Source organism: Paramisgurnus dabryanus, chromosome 3 (assembly GCF_030506205.2).
Source record: "Paramisgurnus dabryanus chromosome 3, PD_genome_1.1, whole genome shotgun sequence".
In the NCBI taxonomy this organism is placed as follows: Eukaryota; Metazoa; Chordata; class Actinopteri; order Cypriniformes; family Cobitidae; genus Paramisgurnus; species Paramisgurnus dabryanus.
Genome location: NC_133339.1, coordinates 33,574,249 through 33,588,749, shown reverse-complemented (window position 1 = coordinate 33,588,749; position 14,501 = coordinate 33,574,249). Strand labels below are relative to the sequence as shown.

The 14,501-nt window shown below is 39.0% G+C and overlaps 1 protein-coding gene across 3 annotated transcripts; it reads right to left on the bottom strand.

Annotated features, from left to right (window-relative positions):
- Positions 1-685: 685 nt before the first annotated feature.
- Positions 686-14,204, bottom strand: slc29a4a (solute carrier family 29 member 4a). Of its 3 annotated transcripts, XM_065255432.2 has the most exons (12): positions 14,034-14,204; positions 13,286-13,329; positions 11,592-11,823; positions 8,980-9,111; positions 8,704-8,817; positions 8,013-8,141; positions 7,810-7,884; positions 7,460-7,725; positions 4,113-4,236; positions 2,470-2,657; positions 1,474-1,714; positions 686-1,337 (listed from the first exon to the last, which is right to left on the bottom strand). In XM_065255432.2, exons 3-12 carry the CDS (start codon positions 11,752-11,754, stop codon positions 1,204-1,206), a joined length of 1,566 nt encoding a protein of 521 aa, XP_065111504.2. In that variant the 5' UTR covers positions 11,755-11,823; positions 13,286-13,329; positions 14,034-14,204; the 3' UTR covers positions 686-1,203. The 3 variants fall into 3 exon arrangements, with proteins under 3 accessions (XP_065111504.2, XP_065111503.2, XP_065111505.2); XM_065255431.2 differs by lacking the exon at positions 13,286-13,329; XM_065255433.2 differs by lacking the exon at positions 13,286-13,329 and having other exon boundaries at positions 7,469-7,725.
- Positions 14,205-14,501: the final 297 nt, after the last annotated feature.

Genomic DNA, 14,501 nt, shown 5'->3' with positions numbered 1-14,501 from the left:
ATTCTATATTGGGATGTGCACGTGTATGAGCTTTTTTATTCATATTTATGAATTATATTTATTTTTTATTTTATTTATTGTCATTTATTCATTTATTTTTATTTATTCATTTTTACGTTTGTTTATTACATATTAGCTATTTAAAAAAAATATATATTTTTGTAAATTGAAGTGTACACAAACCTACGCTTGGGTCGTCAAATACATAAATTCGATCACAAACACTGTGTTTGTCCTTAATATATTAATTAATATATTTTTTTCAATTATTAGTTATTTCAAGATCTCAAAAATGCCATAAACACTCTGTTTGACTTACATTGTGTCATCCTGAAAACGTTGTATTGCAGCGCCATCTGCTGTCATGAAGGCGTAGCATTGTGATCTTTCCATGCAAACTGTAGTAAGTAAGCGTTATAAATAGCGGGCAAATATATTTTTTGACGAATATATATTAAATAGGCTTCTCAAGAAAATAAATTGAAAGCCCCAGAAAACTGAAAGCGACACGCGCGTGAAATCAGAAAATGGCGGGAGAAGTGAGGTAGGTTATTGTTCAATATTTTATGTGGATATCATGACAAAATTCTTGTGTTGTTTTACTGTACTTTTATAAAAACTAACATAAACGGCTCACTAAAGATAACTTGCTAAGTAAAAAGTAAAAAAAATAGGAAAGCTATGATAATTACAAAACTCTTTTATTTGAGCATGTTTACATTCAGTTAGCTTTAGCCAAAAAGGTCCAATTTCCATATTGCACTCAAGAAAACATGCATCAATTTAGACCTAATATTTATGACTTAATAATTTACTCATAGTTTCTCGGTCAAAAGCATTCACGACACCACATAGTATGGAGTGAAACTGTAAACCAAGAAAAATATCTTCACCCTGATTTTCACAGTGTTTCATCACCACACAGCTAACGTTTGGCAGCTTGAAGAAAACACTCTTAGAGAACAAGAAAAGGCAACACAACAAAGCACACATATACAGTATAACTCTTTACAGTGTCAACGCTTGTTTCTTCATCCATTTGACTACATCCAGAGGCACACAGCATTGCAGGTAGGACGGAGAAACCCTGCAGCAGACTTCTGATTTATGGGGAGTGCAGAGTTGCTACACAAAGTGGCAAATAGTGCCACCTGATGAGATTGATGACAGGAAGAAAAGTTTTTGTCTATTTTTTGGCTTGAACTAGTAACCCTGGGTAAAGTTGTAGCCGGTCCCAGAGTGAAACCTTGAGCCTGGAGCAGTAAAACTGTAGGCAGCGTAGGCAACCACAGAGCCCCACATTAATCCAGACATGTAGGACACAGTCATTATGTTCCCTGTAGAAAAATATCACATAAACTACATTTAATGACTTCATCTCTAGAGATACGATTATAAATGCATCCTCTTGAACATTTACACACACATCCGTTTATATTCTTATTTATAATCTAATTTAGGGGAATATCGCACCTGCTAGTTCCCTCTGCTCAGGTGCCACCTTGCCCGCAGCATGAATCATAGGAACGCTGCCAAAGTAGCCGTTAGTGATGCCCATGAGGAGAGAGAAGATGCAAGGCCATGCGGGGTGGCTGAAGGTGGGCTTCTGAGCGGGGTACACGCACATGATAAACAGAGGGATGAAGACCACTCGCACACAAGAGCAGAGGAGAAGACGTGTCCCGTTCCAGTCATACGGCACAGCTGCTATGATCTAAACACATAGATACAAATTAGACAGGGATCATATGGATAAGGCCTGAAGTACTGGACATTTTACTGTTGAAAGAATTTAACTCTTCATTTACCATTTACGTTTGGTAGGAATATGTACTTCTGAGGTAATCATTTTAACTCTTTAGTACGTTTTGAAAGGGTCCGGCCCAGTGACAGCTAGGGGCCTTTTTTTGACAGTGCAAGGTTTTGCGACAGTAAATATAATTTAAAGTCACAATGAAATTGAAATTTAAAAACTTATATTTTTGGGGAATATTGTGAAAATGTTTTACAAATAACTTATCTGTGAGCTTCATTATTATAAAAAAGTAATGTGCCCTCATAATCTTTAATTAAAAATCACAAATCTCCTCCCCTCCTCGAAACAATCTCGCTTTAGTTCCGGTCACAAGGAATAGCGTGAGGGCGGGGCCCGGAGAAAGATCGCAGCGATTAGCAAATAGCAACATGACCCAACTTCCAACTATCCAATCAGTTCTCGATGGACGAATTCAAGTCCTGCCCAATTTTTTTCATTTCAAAAGCCATTTCACTCAGATATACATCACGACGGGGAAAATAAGACATTATGACTTTAACTATGGTTTTTGAAGTAAAGCAATGGTTTTACAAATTGCAATCAATACGACCAAAAACATGATTACTACACACTACACATAGGTTGATAAAAGCATGTTTTTTGTAAAGGTGTGTAGGAAATACTGAATTATACACAGATGTCTTTAAACATACTTTGCCCACAAAGTCAGATATGTTAAAGATGGCCATGATAATGATGGGCAACCATTCTCCCAATGTGGCATTCTTGATCTCAGACTCCAGTCCAGGAAAAAGACACAGGGTGATGAAGTAAGTCACAGCAATGGAGAGCATGTAGGTCCAGATCACCCGGGCCACCACGTATCGATGTAAAATCATGTCTGCAACAGAAGGGGTCACTGCTGTATTATCCAAGAGCATGTGAATTGAAGGGGACATCTCACAAAACTACTTTAAGATGTCAAATTAATCTTTGGTGTCCCCAGAGTACGCATGTACGTAGTTCATTATAGCATGTTAAAATTGCCACTTTGTAGGTATGAGCAAATTTTTGGGTGTTTCCTTTAAAGGGGTCATAGCGTGAAAATCTTTCTTTTTTCATGTTTAGTTGCTATAATTGGTTCTCCAGTCAGTGCTTCTATCAACCTTGAAAATGTGAATAAGATCAACCCAGTAATTAGTTTTGGTAAGGCATTTTCTGCGAGCATGTGAAAAAAAATTAGTTAATTACAATAACACCGCCCCTAAATCTGCCACAGCACTGCCACATAGTGCAGAGAGAAGGAGAGAGAAAGAAAATAATTGACAGCACAATTGTGTTTTAATTGCAACATTCCACCATCATTGCGGTCATAATGAATGGCAGGTGGGCGGGGTCCGGGAGAATATCGCTGCTATTAGCAATTAGCAACACGACCCAACTTCAAATGATCCAATCAGATCTCGATGGACAAATTCAAATCCAGCCCTGCCTTATTTCATTTCAGAGGCCAGTTTTACTCAGATACACATCACCACGGGGAAAATTAGGCAATTGATACTTCCGTTTCATGGCGACTTTAAAGACTTATGATGCGTTCCAGGCAACCTGTAACCCGTAACTCATGACTTCAAAACCACGACTCACGACTCTGAACTGGGAGTACATCGATCTAGTACGAGTTCACGGGTGGGAAGTCACGGGTTTGCGTGCCGTTCCAGTGCACTTTCACCGGTAGAAGGATGTTAAAACACGAGTTACAGGCTGCCTGGAACGCATAAGGTGAGTCGTGGTTTTGAAGTCGTAACTCACGGGTTTAAAAACCTGCCTGGAACGCAGCATTATTTAACATCTTAAAAAAATCGTATAATATGACCCCTTTAAGATGCAAATGAGTCGATCTCTGTACTAAATGGCAGTGCCGTGGTTGGATCATGCAGAGTAAGGGGCGGTATTATCCCCTTCTGACATCACAAGGGGAGCCACATTTCAATGACCTATTTTTCACATGCTTGCAGAGAATGGTTTACCAAGACTAAGTTACTGGATTAATCTTTTTCAAATTTTCTACGTTGATAGAAACACTGGGGACCCAATTATAGCACTTAAACATGGAAAAAGCAGTTTGTGTTTCCACTAAAAATAGATAATGTGACCAGAATCACTTGTTGTGTCTTGAGAAGTTACTCAATAGAAAAACATACACACACACACACACACACACACACACACATCAGACATTACACAAAATTTTAAATCTACAGACTTTTGAGAAACATTTCTATGCACTTTCCACAAGTAACCACAGTAATTGGTAAAATACATAATAAAAATAAGAAGTGTATTATGATCATACCTTTGATACCTGGCCAGCTTTGTTTAATCTTTGGTTTTGGCACATCAAACCTCACGTACGTGTTGCTGCCAGCAAACTCTGTGCACCCATCTTCAGGTGGATGAGCACCCACGGCACCATTGCCCTTGAAAACAGACCAAACATCTGATCAGTTCTTACCAAACACATTAGATTCATAGAGCACAGTAGAGATATAAGACCTATAAATGTAACGTTGTATCAAGCAGGTCACTTTGAACGTGCATTGAATTGGATATTATAACCCTTCTCTTGATGAACTAGTGTATCTGCAGGGTCCGTGTGAGGAGGGCCATTACTTGATTAAGTGCCTGGCTGAGCTAGTAAAACCACTCTCTTTAATTTGCTGGGAATAAAAAAGCACTCGGGTGCCACGGCAACACAGATGGGAACACATATATACGAACTGCGAAGGAGAAATTCCCACGCTGAGTATAAACCCAATGAAGCAAATCAAACATTAAATAAAGCACAACAAACAAACACAAAAAAATTACATTTTCTTGGTAATTATTGCTGCGTTTTGTCTTTGCTTCATTCAAGACATCTGGCCATTTCCAAGAAAAATATGATTTATTATTGACTAGGGATTGCTGAATGATGATGAAAAAATCTTTTAGTGGAAGAACGGCTAAGTGCTCAGTCTGTCAGCCAAAGGAAAAACATGAGGTTCCTCAGAAGTGCCTTCATATATTATCCTAACTGAACTGCTGGTGTGTAAGTGAACACTTAAATCATACTATCCCTCTCTCTCTCTCTCTCTATGTGTCCTCCTCAGGGCCGCCGAAAACATAGTCATCACAGAGGGCAGTGACCGGCACAAATGGAGAGATGTTATAAGACACAGACAATGCAGCCGCGTACGACAGACTAACAATCTTTTCACGAAATCAAGGAGGGCTTTACAATGCAACATTCTGAGGTATTTAGTTTTGCATTACTAACCTCACTGATACGTTTAACCATATGAGAGGGCGAGATGATGTGTGCTGATATTACTAATGTATGTTTAGGATACATAACATGCTAGCTATTGAATTAGTAAGAGCAAAGATATTATCATTTTATTCCAATAAATGTTTATAATTTCATTTCCACCAGAAAAAACAAAGCAGATTTGTAATTTTAAGGACCTTTTTTAAGGATCTCTTGATATAAATGCAATATAAAATAGACAACTATATTATCAGAGGTGTAAAAAGACCTTACATAATAACTATATTGTTTTATTACCTTAGAATGAGCCAATTTTATTTACATACACCGCGGGTCCCCTTACATGGAAGCCGCCATCATGTTTCTCCAGTAGCCCTAAACCAAGCGTGCCGCACAAGCCCTGAAAAGTCTGGATCGCCCCCCAGTGACTGGTCCTAGTATAGGTCATAAACCCCGCCTCCACCATGTTATTTAATGTGACTTGAATCCAACTTAACAATTTAATTACACTTCAGTTATCTTTTTTCCAAAGCTGGTTTCTGTCATTTACTGTAGTTTTTATCACGCTGATGTAAATTTAATACATTTGTTTTTAGTTAGTTATTTAACAGTGGTGTCACGTCACTCATGATTGACAGCTGTGATATGCGCATTCTGCAAGAGCGAGGGCGGGGCCTTGATTTCGCGGCTTTACTTCCTGCTTACTAGGAACTGGTCCCGAAATCGCTACTGCGCAGACTCAAGACTCAAGATATCGGGACACTCGCATCTTCACTTTTCACCAATGAAAGAGAGTCGTCATCCATCTTTTTTACAGTCTATGCCCTAAACAGACAAACTGTTCTAAAGGGCATGTTTTATCCCTACGCTGTCTCAGGCCCTGTCCCAAATGGCACACTCCGGACTTATGGACTTCCTCAGAGTCCACTATTTGATGACATCATGTAGTGCAGACCTTAGGGACCCTTGACGCGAGTCCATGAGGGAGCACCAAAGTCATATTTTGGGACAGAATCGAGTTTCACGTTGAATTGGTCCGATTGCTCTTTCACAAGGACTTCTGGGTTGGTAAAGTGCGTGGAGCCTGCAGCAGTGCGGGCTTCACAGAGGACCACATCAAGGGTGCAAAGGGGGCGCTGATGAGCATACTTTAAAGTGTAAAAATGACAGATGGGACACCCTACGGATGGGACACCCTACGGACTTGTAGACTAATGCTGCGTTTACACCAACCGCGTTTCAGGCGTCAAAATCACATCTACTGCGCCTAGTTTGCCACTTGAACAGTTTGAATGCATTTGCGCGTGTAGAGCGAAGTAGACGCGTGGAAAAGGCAAGCATCTGACGCACGTCAGAGGCAAACTCCGCTTTTTGTGGGAGGGGCAAGTGCTATGCGGTTGTCTGTTTGCAAGATGACTGATGTTGATTGTGCATTTATCGAGAGAGTTACCAGTTTGTATTTCATCATCTTACTATAGGGGGAAAATAAACGGCGCGGGTCGATAAACGTCACGTGACTCAAAAGTGAAATGTGTATTTACAACTTACCAGGTTGCCAAATGTCCTCACTGACACTCATCCAAGCGAGGTCCTTTTTATTCCTGTCTCTAAAGAAATAAGAACTTGTTTCGTATAGCTCCGGGTGACTGCTTACGGACAATATCAAGCCTTCATGCTGAATGAGTGACTCTGGGCGGGGCTGCCGCCACAGCAGCAAGCAGGCTCCTGATTGGTTAACGCGCCGTGAAATTCCGCCAAAGTTCAAATTCTTCAACTCGGGTGTTAGCCGCAAATTCGTGTGAACAGCAAAAGGCGCAAAAAGCACCATTCGCGCGTACTGCACGTAACACGCACAATGCTCAATTCGCGCAATTTGCGCGAACTAGACCCGCAAACTAGACCCGTGAATGAGGCGGAAGCGCGTCTACCGCGCCGCGCTACACACCTTATCCGTGTCGCAGGACCTCCAGACGCATGTCAACGCGTCTTCACATTGACTTAACATTGAAATCACTTGCGCTTGCCACCTCTAACTATGTTGGTGTAAACGCAGCATAAGTGAGTATGCACAATTTAAGGCCACGAGACCGAATGTCCACATGCAGTGCGTTATTTGGGACAGGGTTTATGACGATGATGTGTTTGTCATATACAGCTACCGTAGCTTCTCATTGCGTTTCGAAATTGACGTTGGTTGAAATTCGCAATCTCACTGCTAGATGTCGCTAAAAACCATACTGTACCTTTAAGAACGAATTTTGTTGGAAATATTTACTGGCTTTATGGTTCAGAATAACAGAAATGCATGTAAATGCACGTAAAAATATGTTTTATACATATGTAAAATAGGTCCATCATGATTGGCCTTGTCATATATGACATGCAAAACTTACAAATCTTACTTCTTCTGTAATGACATCATGGTGGACCTGGTACTGGGTTCCATGTTGTGGGTGGTCTTTGGCATGAGACAGACCCCGGCGTGCCAGACCAGTGTAGTACTGCACAAAGCGGGTCTTTCGCACCAGCAAGTGCAGGATAAAGCACATCAACACCATAAAGATGGAAATGCCGAAAAAGATGATAGTGTTCTCCCTCTCGTTTTTTATCAGTAGTTTGGTAAAAATGCGGCTGAGTGAAATAATCACTCCTGCTGTACCTGTGCATAGAAAGAAAAGATGTTGTCACACATGTAAATCTTTCATGTCTTGACATTTAATGATAAATGAGCACAGCATCTCACTTTCTCCAGTCATCACTCCCTGTGTATAGTGCTTGGGTAGCATCCCCATGTATCCATAGAAACTGGACTGCTGCACTGAAATAAGAGATAAAATAAGAGTTATTAACAGCACAACGTTCTGACAGAAAACCTAATATAGAGTCTTAAAGAAGGGCAGAGGTTTCCAACATGCCTCTAAGGGTTTAAAAAACATCAACAAATACCCGTGCATCCAAATGCCACGATCCCCATAGACATCAGATTGAGGATATACGCCTGCTTTGTGGTGAACTTCTCCAGCCACACATCAAAGATGGTGACAAAAAACAGAGGCCCAAGTGCAAAGAGGTAACCTGTAAGGGGTGACATTTACCAAAGTCAGACCAATGTTTCAGGTCTAAGATGAGATTTCAAAATAACTCACCTGAATCAAGCCTTTTGGATTTAAGTTTTAAACAAATTCAAAGTATTGTGTAAGTGTTCTGGTTATGTGTTACATTATGGTATGCACATCAGTTCTGAAGAAAACTAAAAGATAAAAAAACTATGTTGACCAGCAACGCATATATTTTTAACAGTTGGTGTGCTTAGCGGTAAAGCATTCTGTAAGCAGTGCAAAAGGACATAGATTTGAACCCAGGGAACACACAAGCTGATAAAAATGATATACCGACAGGTTCTATACTATATTTTTTGCTAACCATTCTCTTAATCCAATTCTGTCAGTGCTTATTGAGCAGTATTTTGCAAATGTTATTCTTCAGCTTCAGATAAGCGATGCCGCTGCCAGATCCGCTCCTCCTCTTTCTTCCCTTAGGCGAGCATCACGCTCCAGTCAATCATCCGCCTCCTCCCCCATCCCGTTGTGCTTACTGTGTGTCTGTGTGAGAGTCTATTCTAAATAAACAGACTCACCCACAGTGATCCTTGTGTGCAGGCTCAGCATCTCCACCAGGACATTGTTCAGGATCACAGCCACGAGAGCAACAATAATATACGTTAAACCCATATCAAACACAATGTGGGTTCCTAAAAGACATAGAAGACATTTGTGATCCCGTCTGTGAAAACCAAGCTAAAGTCATATATATATGTAATATATTTAATATTGACTGAGTCGGCCATGTCAAAGATTAAAATAAATTTAAAAATTATTTTTTCTAAAATATGGCCTTAGATATAATGTGGTACCTTCAAATTTATGATGCAGGTAGTCCACATCTGTAATGAAGCTATTGTAAGGCAACAGGAAGCCCACTCCAGCCAGGAGCATGGCAAAATAGATCCCATGATAGCGATCTTCTGGAACAGGTTCCTCAAAGGCTATACACATAAAAACAGACACATCCTTCTCAGAGTCCTTTAAGTTGGGTGGTAAATCATTTCTGTCCATGTTTTATTTGAATGACATTTTAGAGTATTACACTGTATGTGCATTACCATTTGTGAGCTGCCTCTTTGAAGTATCTTTATGAATATGTATGAGGCATTTGACAATCTGCTCACCTCTATCCCTCTGTCAGACTGATAGAAACATTCTGTACCTCTTGATGGTTTCTAGGGTTGCAAAGTGGCGGAAAGTTTCTAAAAACTTTCCATGGGAACTAAATCTGGGGAATTTCGGAAATATTCCAAATTGGAAACTTAAAGGGGACAGAGAATGAAAAACCATTTTGACCTTGTCTTTGGTGAATAATGGTAGTCTACCCACATTCACAAACATACAAAAAGTGCTAGACATGCTAAACATCTCAGTCTCATAGAAATTCCTCTTTTAGAAATGTCAGCCAGAAAACGGCCCAATCTGAAAAAAACTGATGCTTATGACATCACAGGCATCTCACTGCCCCTCCACTTTAAATTATTTGGAAATTTAGGGAAATTTATAAACTATTTCAAATACAAACATACATAAACTTTTTGTTTGGTGATAAACAGACATGCATGCAAGGTAATAAAAATTTTGAAGAATCCTGATACTTATGCTCATCAAGCCTGGATTTATTTGATCGAAGATTAAAATCACAGCACAAGGAAGTTTTTAACAAATTAAAGTAATTTACATGAATACATGCAAAGATGGACATTTTTTCATAATTTTGTGTGTAGGAATCAAGAAATGATCTGTGCATGTTATGAAAAATGCAAGTACATGCAGGGGGTGTGGCCTTAAACGCCCTTGAGTACCGTATTTTCCGGACTATAAGTCGCTCCGGAGTATAAGTCGCATCAGTCAAAAAGGCGTTTTGAAGAGGAAAAACTTATATAAGTCGCACTGGACTATACGTACAAAATTATTTTACAAAATCCAAGCCGAAGAACAGACATTTAATCTAAGAAAGGCAAGTTATTCAACTACACAACAGCACAGAACAGCAGGCTGAATAGGTCTCCGTACATGTTAAAGTAACATAAACATTTATTTACACGATACACAATAGCATACAGAACATACCTGAGAGGCTGAATAGGCTAAATTAACACAACAAGGCAAATCAAGTTCAAAATGGTCCCGAAGTCATTCCGCATCAATGAATCCATTGACTTACATAAATACAAATTCAGCATAGAGCAGACTCTCATAGCTGTAGACGGTAATAGGTTTTTTGTTTTGTTCATATGAAATTATTTTGACGTATAAGTCGCACCTGACTATAAGTTCCAGGACCTGCCAAAAAGTGTGACTTATCGTCCGGAAAATATGGTAAGCAGGTTGCTGTGTGCATGTGACTGAGGAATGTGCAGGGTAGAATTGCATGAAATCTTGTTGTTTTAAACAAAACTATGCTGCAAGATTTTTTTAACTACATTTGAGTTCCATGTTATAGACAACTCTGCATTTCCCCCCCATTATTCCCATTAATAACCGTTATTTCCCATATATTCCCATTTATTCCCATGGACAGTTTCCAGCCTTGAAAATTCACAGAATTTTGCAACCCTAATGGTTTTCTGCTTTAGTACTTCAGCATTACATGCCATAATGGTGGAAAAGTGTTTAAAAATTAAAAATACACCAATTATGTAATATAACTAAACTATATCGTTTAGTGTTTCTGTGGCTCAGATGGTAGAGCTTGGCATTAGCAGCATTAAAGCTCATGGGTTCGATCCCAGGGAATAACACATACTGATAAAAAGAAGATAGCTTGTAATGCACTGTAAGTCACTTTGGATAAAAGCATCTGTCAAATGCATAAATGTAATATATGTAAATTTAACTATGGAGTGGTTTCCCGGACAAGGCTTTAGTCCCAGACCAAAATGCATGTTTGAGCTGCATTAATTTAACAACATCTCCCCCTGACATATCTTGCCATATATCAGTGCTATTGTTTTTTCATAAGATGCACACCAGTATTGTTTTTTGTAAGGTATGTTTGTAAAAACTACTTATATGTCCTAATATATGTCCTTAACCTAGACCCTGTCCGGGAAACCCCCACCTATAGCTTGATCTAGGTATACCACACTCCTAAGCATCTCTTACTTTTTCTATGGAGTAACGTGTTCTCCTACTCCACCAGAGATTTAATAAGCGTGACCTTTGTATCCAGGCAACATGACTGGACGCTGGACAGCATCCTCACCTAACATGATTAGACCTCGCTATAACATGCCAACTACAAGTGATTGCGGTAACCATCACAGCCAAAGTAGATCTTTATCATTACTTCAACACACATAACAGTGTGCATCGTGTATAGCCATACACAACACAAACACCACAAATATAAAACTAGGTGATTTGATTTCACAACACATTCAAAATTATCCAAACATCAGATACGGCAAACACTCACCATGTTCTGAAAGGGCCAGCACCCCTTTATCTGAAATATCTTTTACTTGACAGTCCTCTTCTTCCAGCTGGTAGCTCTCAAAACTGAAGCTCATCACCACGTTGCCCTCAGGGGTCTGACCAGGGGTGGCCTGTTTACGCCTCTCTGGGCCTTTAGAGCCCATAGTCCTTCTTTTGGGCTGATAACTCTTTCAGTAAGGCTCTCTGTAACGCTGTCAGCAGTGTGGAGAGCACTGAAAGAAAATGACCATTATTGAGGTTTTTTATATTTTGGATAAGAGATGAAAGGGCTCTGTGATGTCAGTGATGTTAAATTGGCTCTAGTGGCTGAACAGTGAAGTATGATAAAAGCAGCCTCAAGCAAGCCATGGTTTTTGACATATCATGTTTGGCTATATGCAAGCCTCTTTATGCATGTGCATCATATATTATTATTACTACTACCATAATAATAATAATGTTTTAACCCATTACAAAGAGCATGGAGCAAGATATTCTATTAAATACAGAAATATTTATATAAGTTAGGTTTGCTTTGTAATCTTATCGTTTAGTTTTAAGCTACAAAGATAAGAAGAGACTGAAGATAAGAGTTGGTTAAAAGCAACAGAGACAACTGAACAGTAACTTGGGACTGAGCATGCTCTTTGTATTTCTTTGTAAGCCCTGAGGTGTACTATAGTGGTGCACTGCAATAATAATTTGGTCTCTAAACTATATTCGCTTGTTTGGACAAAACAATCAATACAGTCTTAACAAACACGTTGAGAAAAATAATAGTGCTATGAGAACCATATGCGTATGCTTGCGGATTCAATTACATCTGTGGTGGCCAGCATTCAGCCTAATTTTACTTTTGCATTAGATGCCTATTCATGGATGCACATCAATCTAATATAAAGTCTGGGGCTAAACTTTATCCCTGTGCTGTCTAATTTAGTGTGTCCCAACCATTTTGTTGTTTTAATGTAAATTAGGCCTGTCCGGTGAGTGGAGCCTGAGCCAGGAATAGATGCACTGTTGGACATGCTATTGAAATGTTCCTGGTTTTGGAAATCTGCCAATCTATCATTTAAAGAGGCTGATGCTTGAAAAGAAAAAAGATCTTTGATATCGGTTTTACGTCACTGACCTGAGAGCATTTGGGCACATTTTGTCCTTTATCCTGTGTTGCATTGAGTGACATTTAAAGGAATAGTCTACCCTTTTGCCATATTAAACTATGTTTTGCCATATTAAACTATGTTATTACCTCAACTTAGACTAATTAATACATATCTATCTTTTTCTATGCGTGCACTGTACAGCGCGTTGTGAATGTGTTAGCATTTAGCCTAGCCCCATTCATTCCTATGGTACCAAACAGGGAAGCCACCAAACACTTCCGTGTTTTCCCTATTTAAAGACTGTTACATGAGGAGTTATACCAGTAAGTATGGTGCCACAAAATAAAACTTTTTTGGTACCATAGGAATGAATGGGGCTAGGCTAAATGCTAACACATTCACAACACGCTGTACAGTGCACGCATTGAAAAAAGATAGGTATGTATTAATTCGTCTAGGTTGAGGTAATAACATAGTTTAATATGGCAAAAGGGTAGACTATTCCTTTAAAACAAATGCTTGGAACTATTTACAGCCTATAGTAAAAGTTTGTACCCAAACACACAAAGTCATGCAGCAGCATATTTACCTTGCTTTTCAAGCTGTTGTCTATTGTCAAGATATCTTGTTTAACTAAGGTAGAAAATGTCAACAATGCTGAGAAATGTCAATAAAAAAAGCATAAACCATCACCTGGCAAGCAAATGTTGACAAACTATAAACCATTTAAACATCATTCACTGTTTTTTAACTCTATATGTTCAAATAGCCTAAATATGAAACATATACAACCTTTTCAAAAAGATGAACAGGGCCATTAATATGATAAACAATATAGTTTGATGTGACGGCATCATATGAGAAGAAATAAATCGACCTGATGCTGCTCTGTGAACCTACAATGTGACTCTATTTGATATTAACAGCGGGAAAACTGTTGGTCTAAAATGCATTACAACGAAGCAAGCGAATAAATCCATGACGGGATATTTTATAAACATCAATTTGATACTTCCGTACAAAAATAAACAAACTAATAGTCTGCTCGCTAAAAGGCAACATTGACTATTTAATAATCACAATCAGCCAACGATGCTTTACATAAAATAATCCCATATTCAAAAAAAAAAAAAATTAAGATATACATTTCCATCTATATAGGCCGTTGTTTATGTGTTGTTTCACATGTATTGTCATCGTATGTTTGTTAAAGTCCCACCATAAAAACACAGCATTTATTTCCATTATTCATCTCGCAGCGCGCATGCATAAATAATTCACATCCACAACCCATACAGCGGCGCTAAACATCACAAAGACAACAGGTTAAATCTTACCCCCAAAATCTATTACACCTCTGTGTCCTGCTTTGCTCGCATGTTACGACGTGTAGCGACAAATCTCCTTTATATATAAAACATTGTCATTGTTAGTGTGGTTTTGTGTCGGCTCTCCTCGGCACACGGCAAACGGTTCTTTCTCTCTCTCTCTCTCTCTCTCTCTCTCTCTCTCTCTCTCTCTCTCTCTCTCTCTCTCTCTCTCTCTCTCCTCCACACAGCGCATCTGTATTGCACTGTCTGCCAATACAACCCTCTATCATGATCGCTTTTTAAAGGAAACCTGATCTCGGGTAGGCCAACTTTTATAAATTGACTGAAATAATAATTTGGTCCCAGCTTGGACAAAACAACCAATAAACATTTAAAAAACGGAAACACAAAACCAAATGCACCCTTGCGGATTCAATTACATGGGTTCATTTTGTCATTATTAAAAAATTCTTGACATCTTTTGGATAATCAATG

What these genes read in the sequence shown, in the direction of transcription:
- slc29a4a (XM_065255432.2), bottom strand. Translation starts at nt 11,754, where the DNA reads ATGGGCTCTAAAGGCCCAGAGAGGCGTAAACAGGCCACCCCTGGTCAG. An exon ending in GCACACAAGGATCACTGTGG is followed by an intron (nt 8,142 to 8,703) that starts GTGAGTCTGTTT and finishes CACCCCTTACAG; the next exon opens with GTTACCTCTTTGCACTTGGG. An exon ending in TGAGCAGAGGGAACTAGCAG is followed by an intron (nt 1,338 to 1,473) that starts GTGCGATATTCC and finishes ATTTTTCTACAG; the next exon opens with GGAACATAATGACTGTGTCC.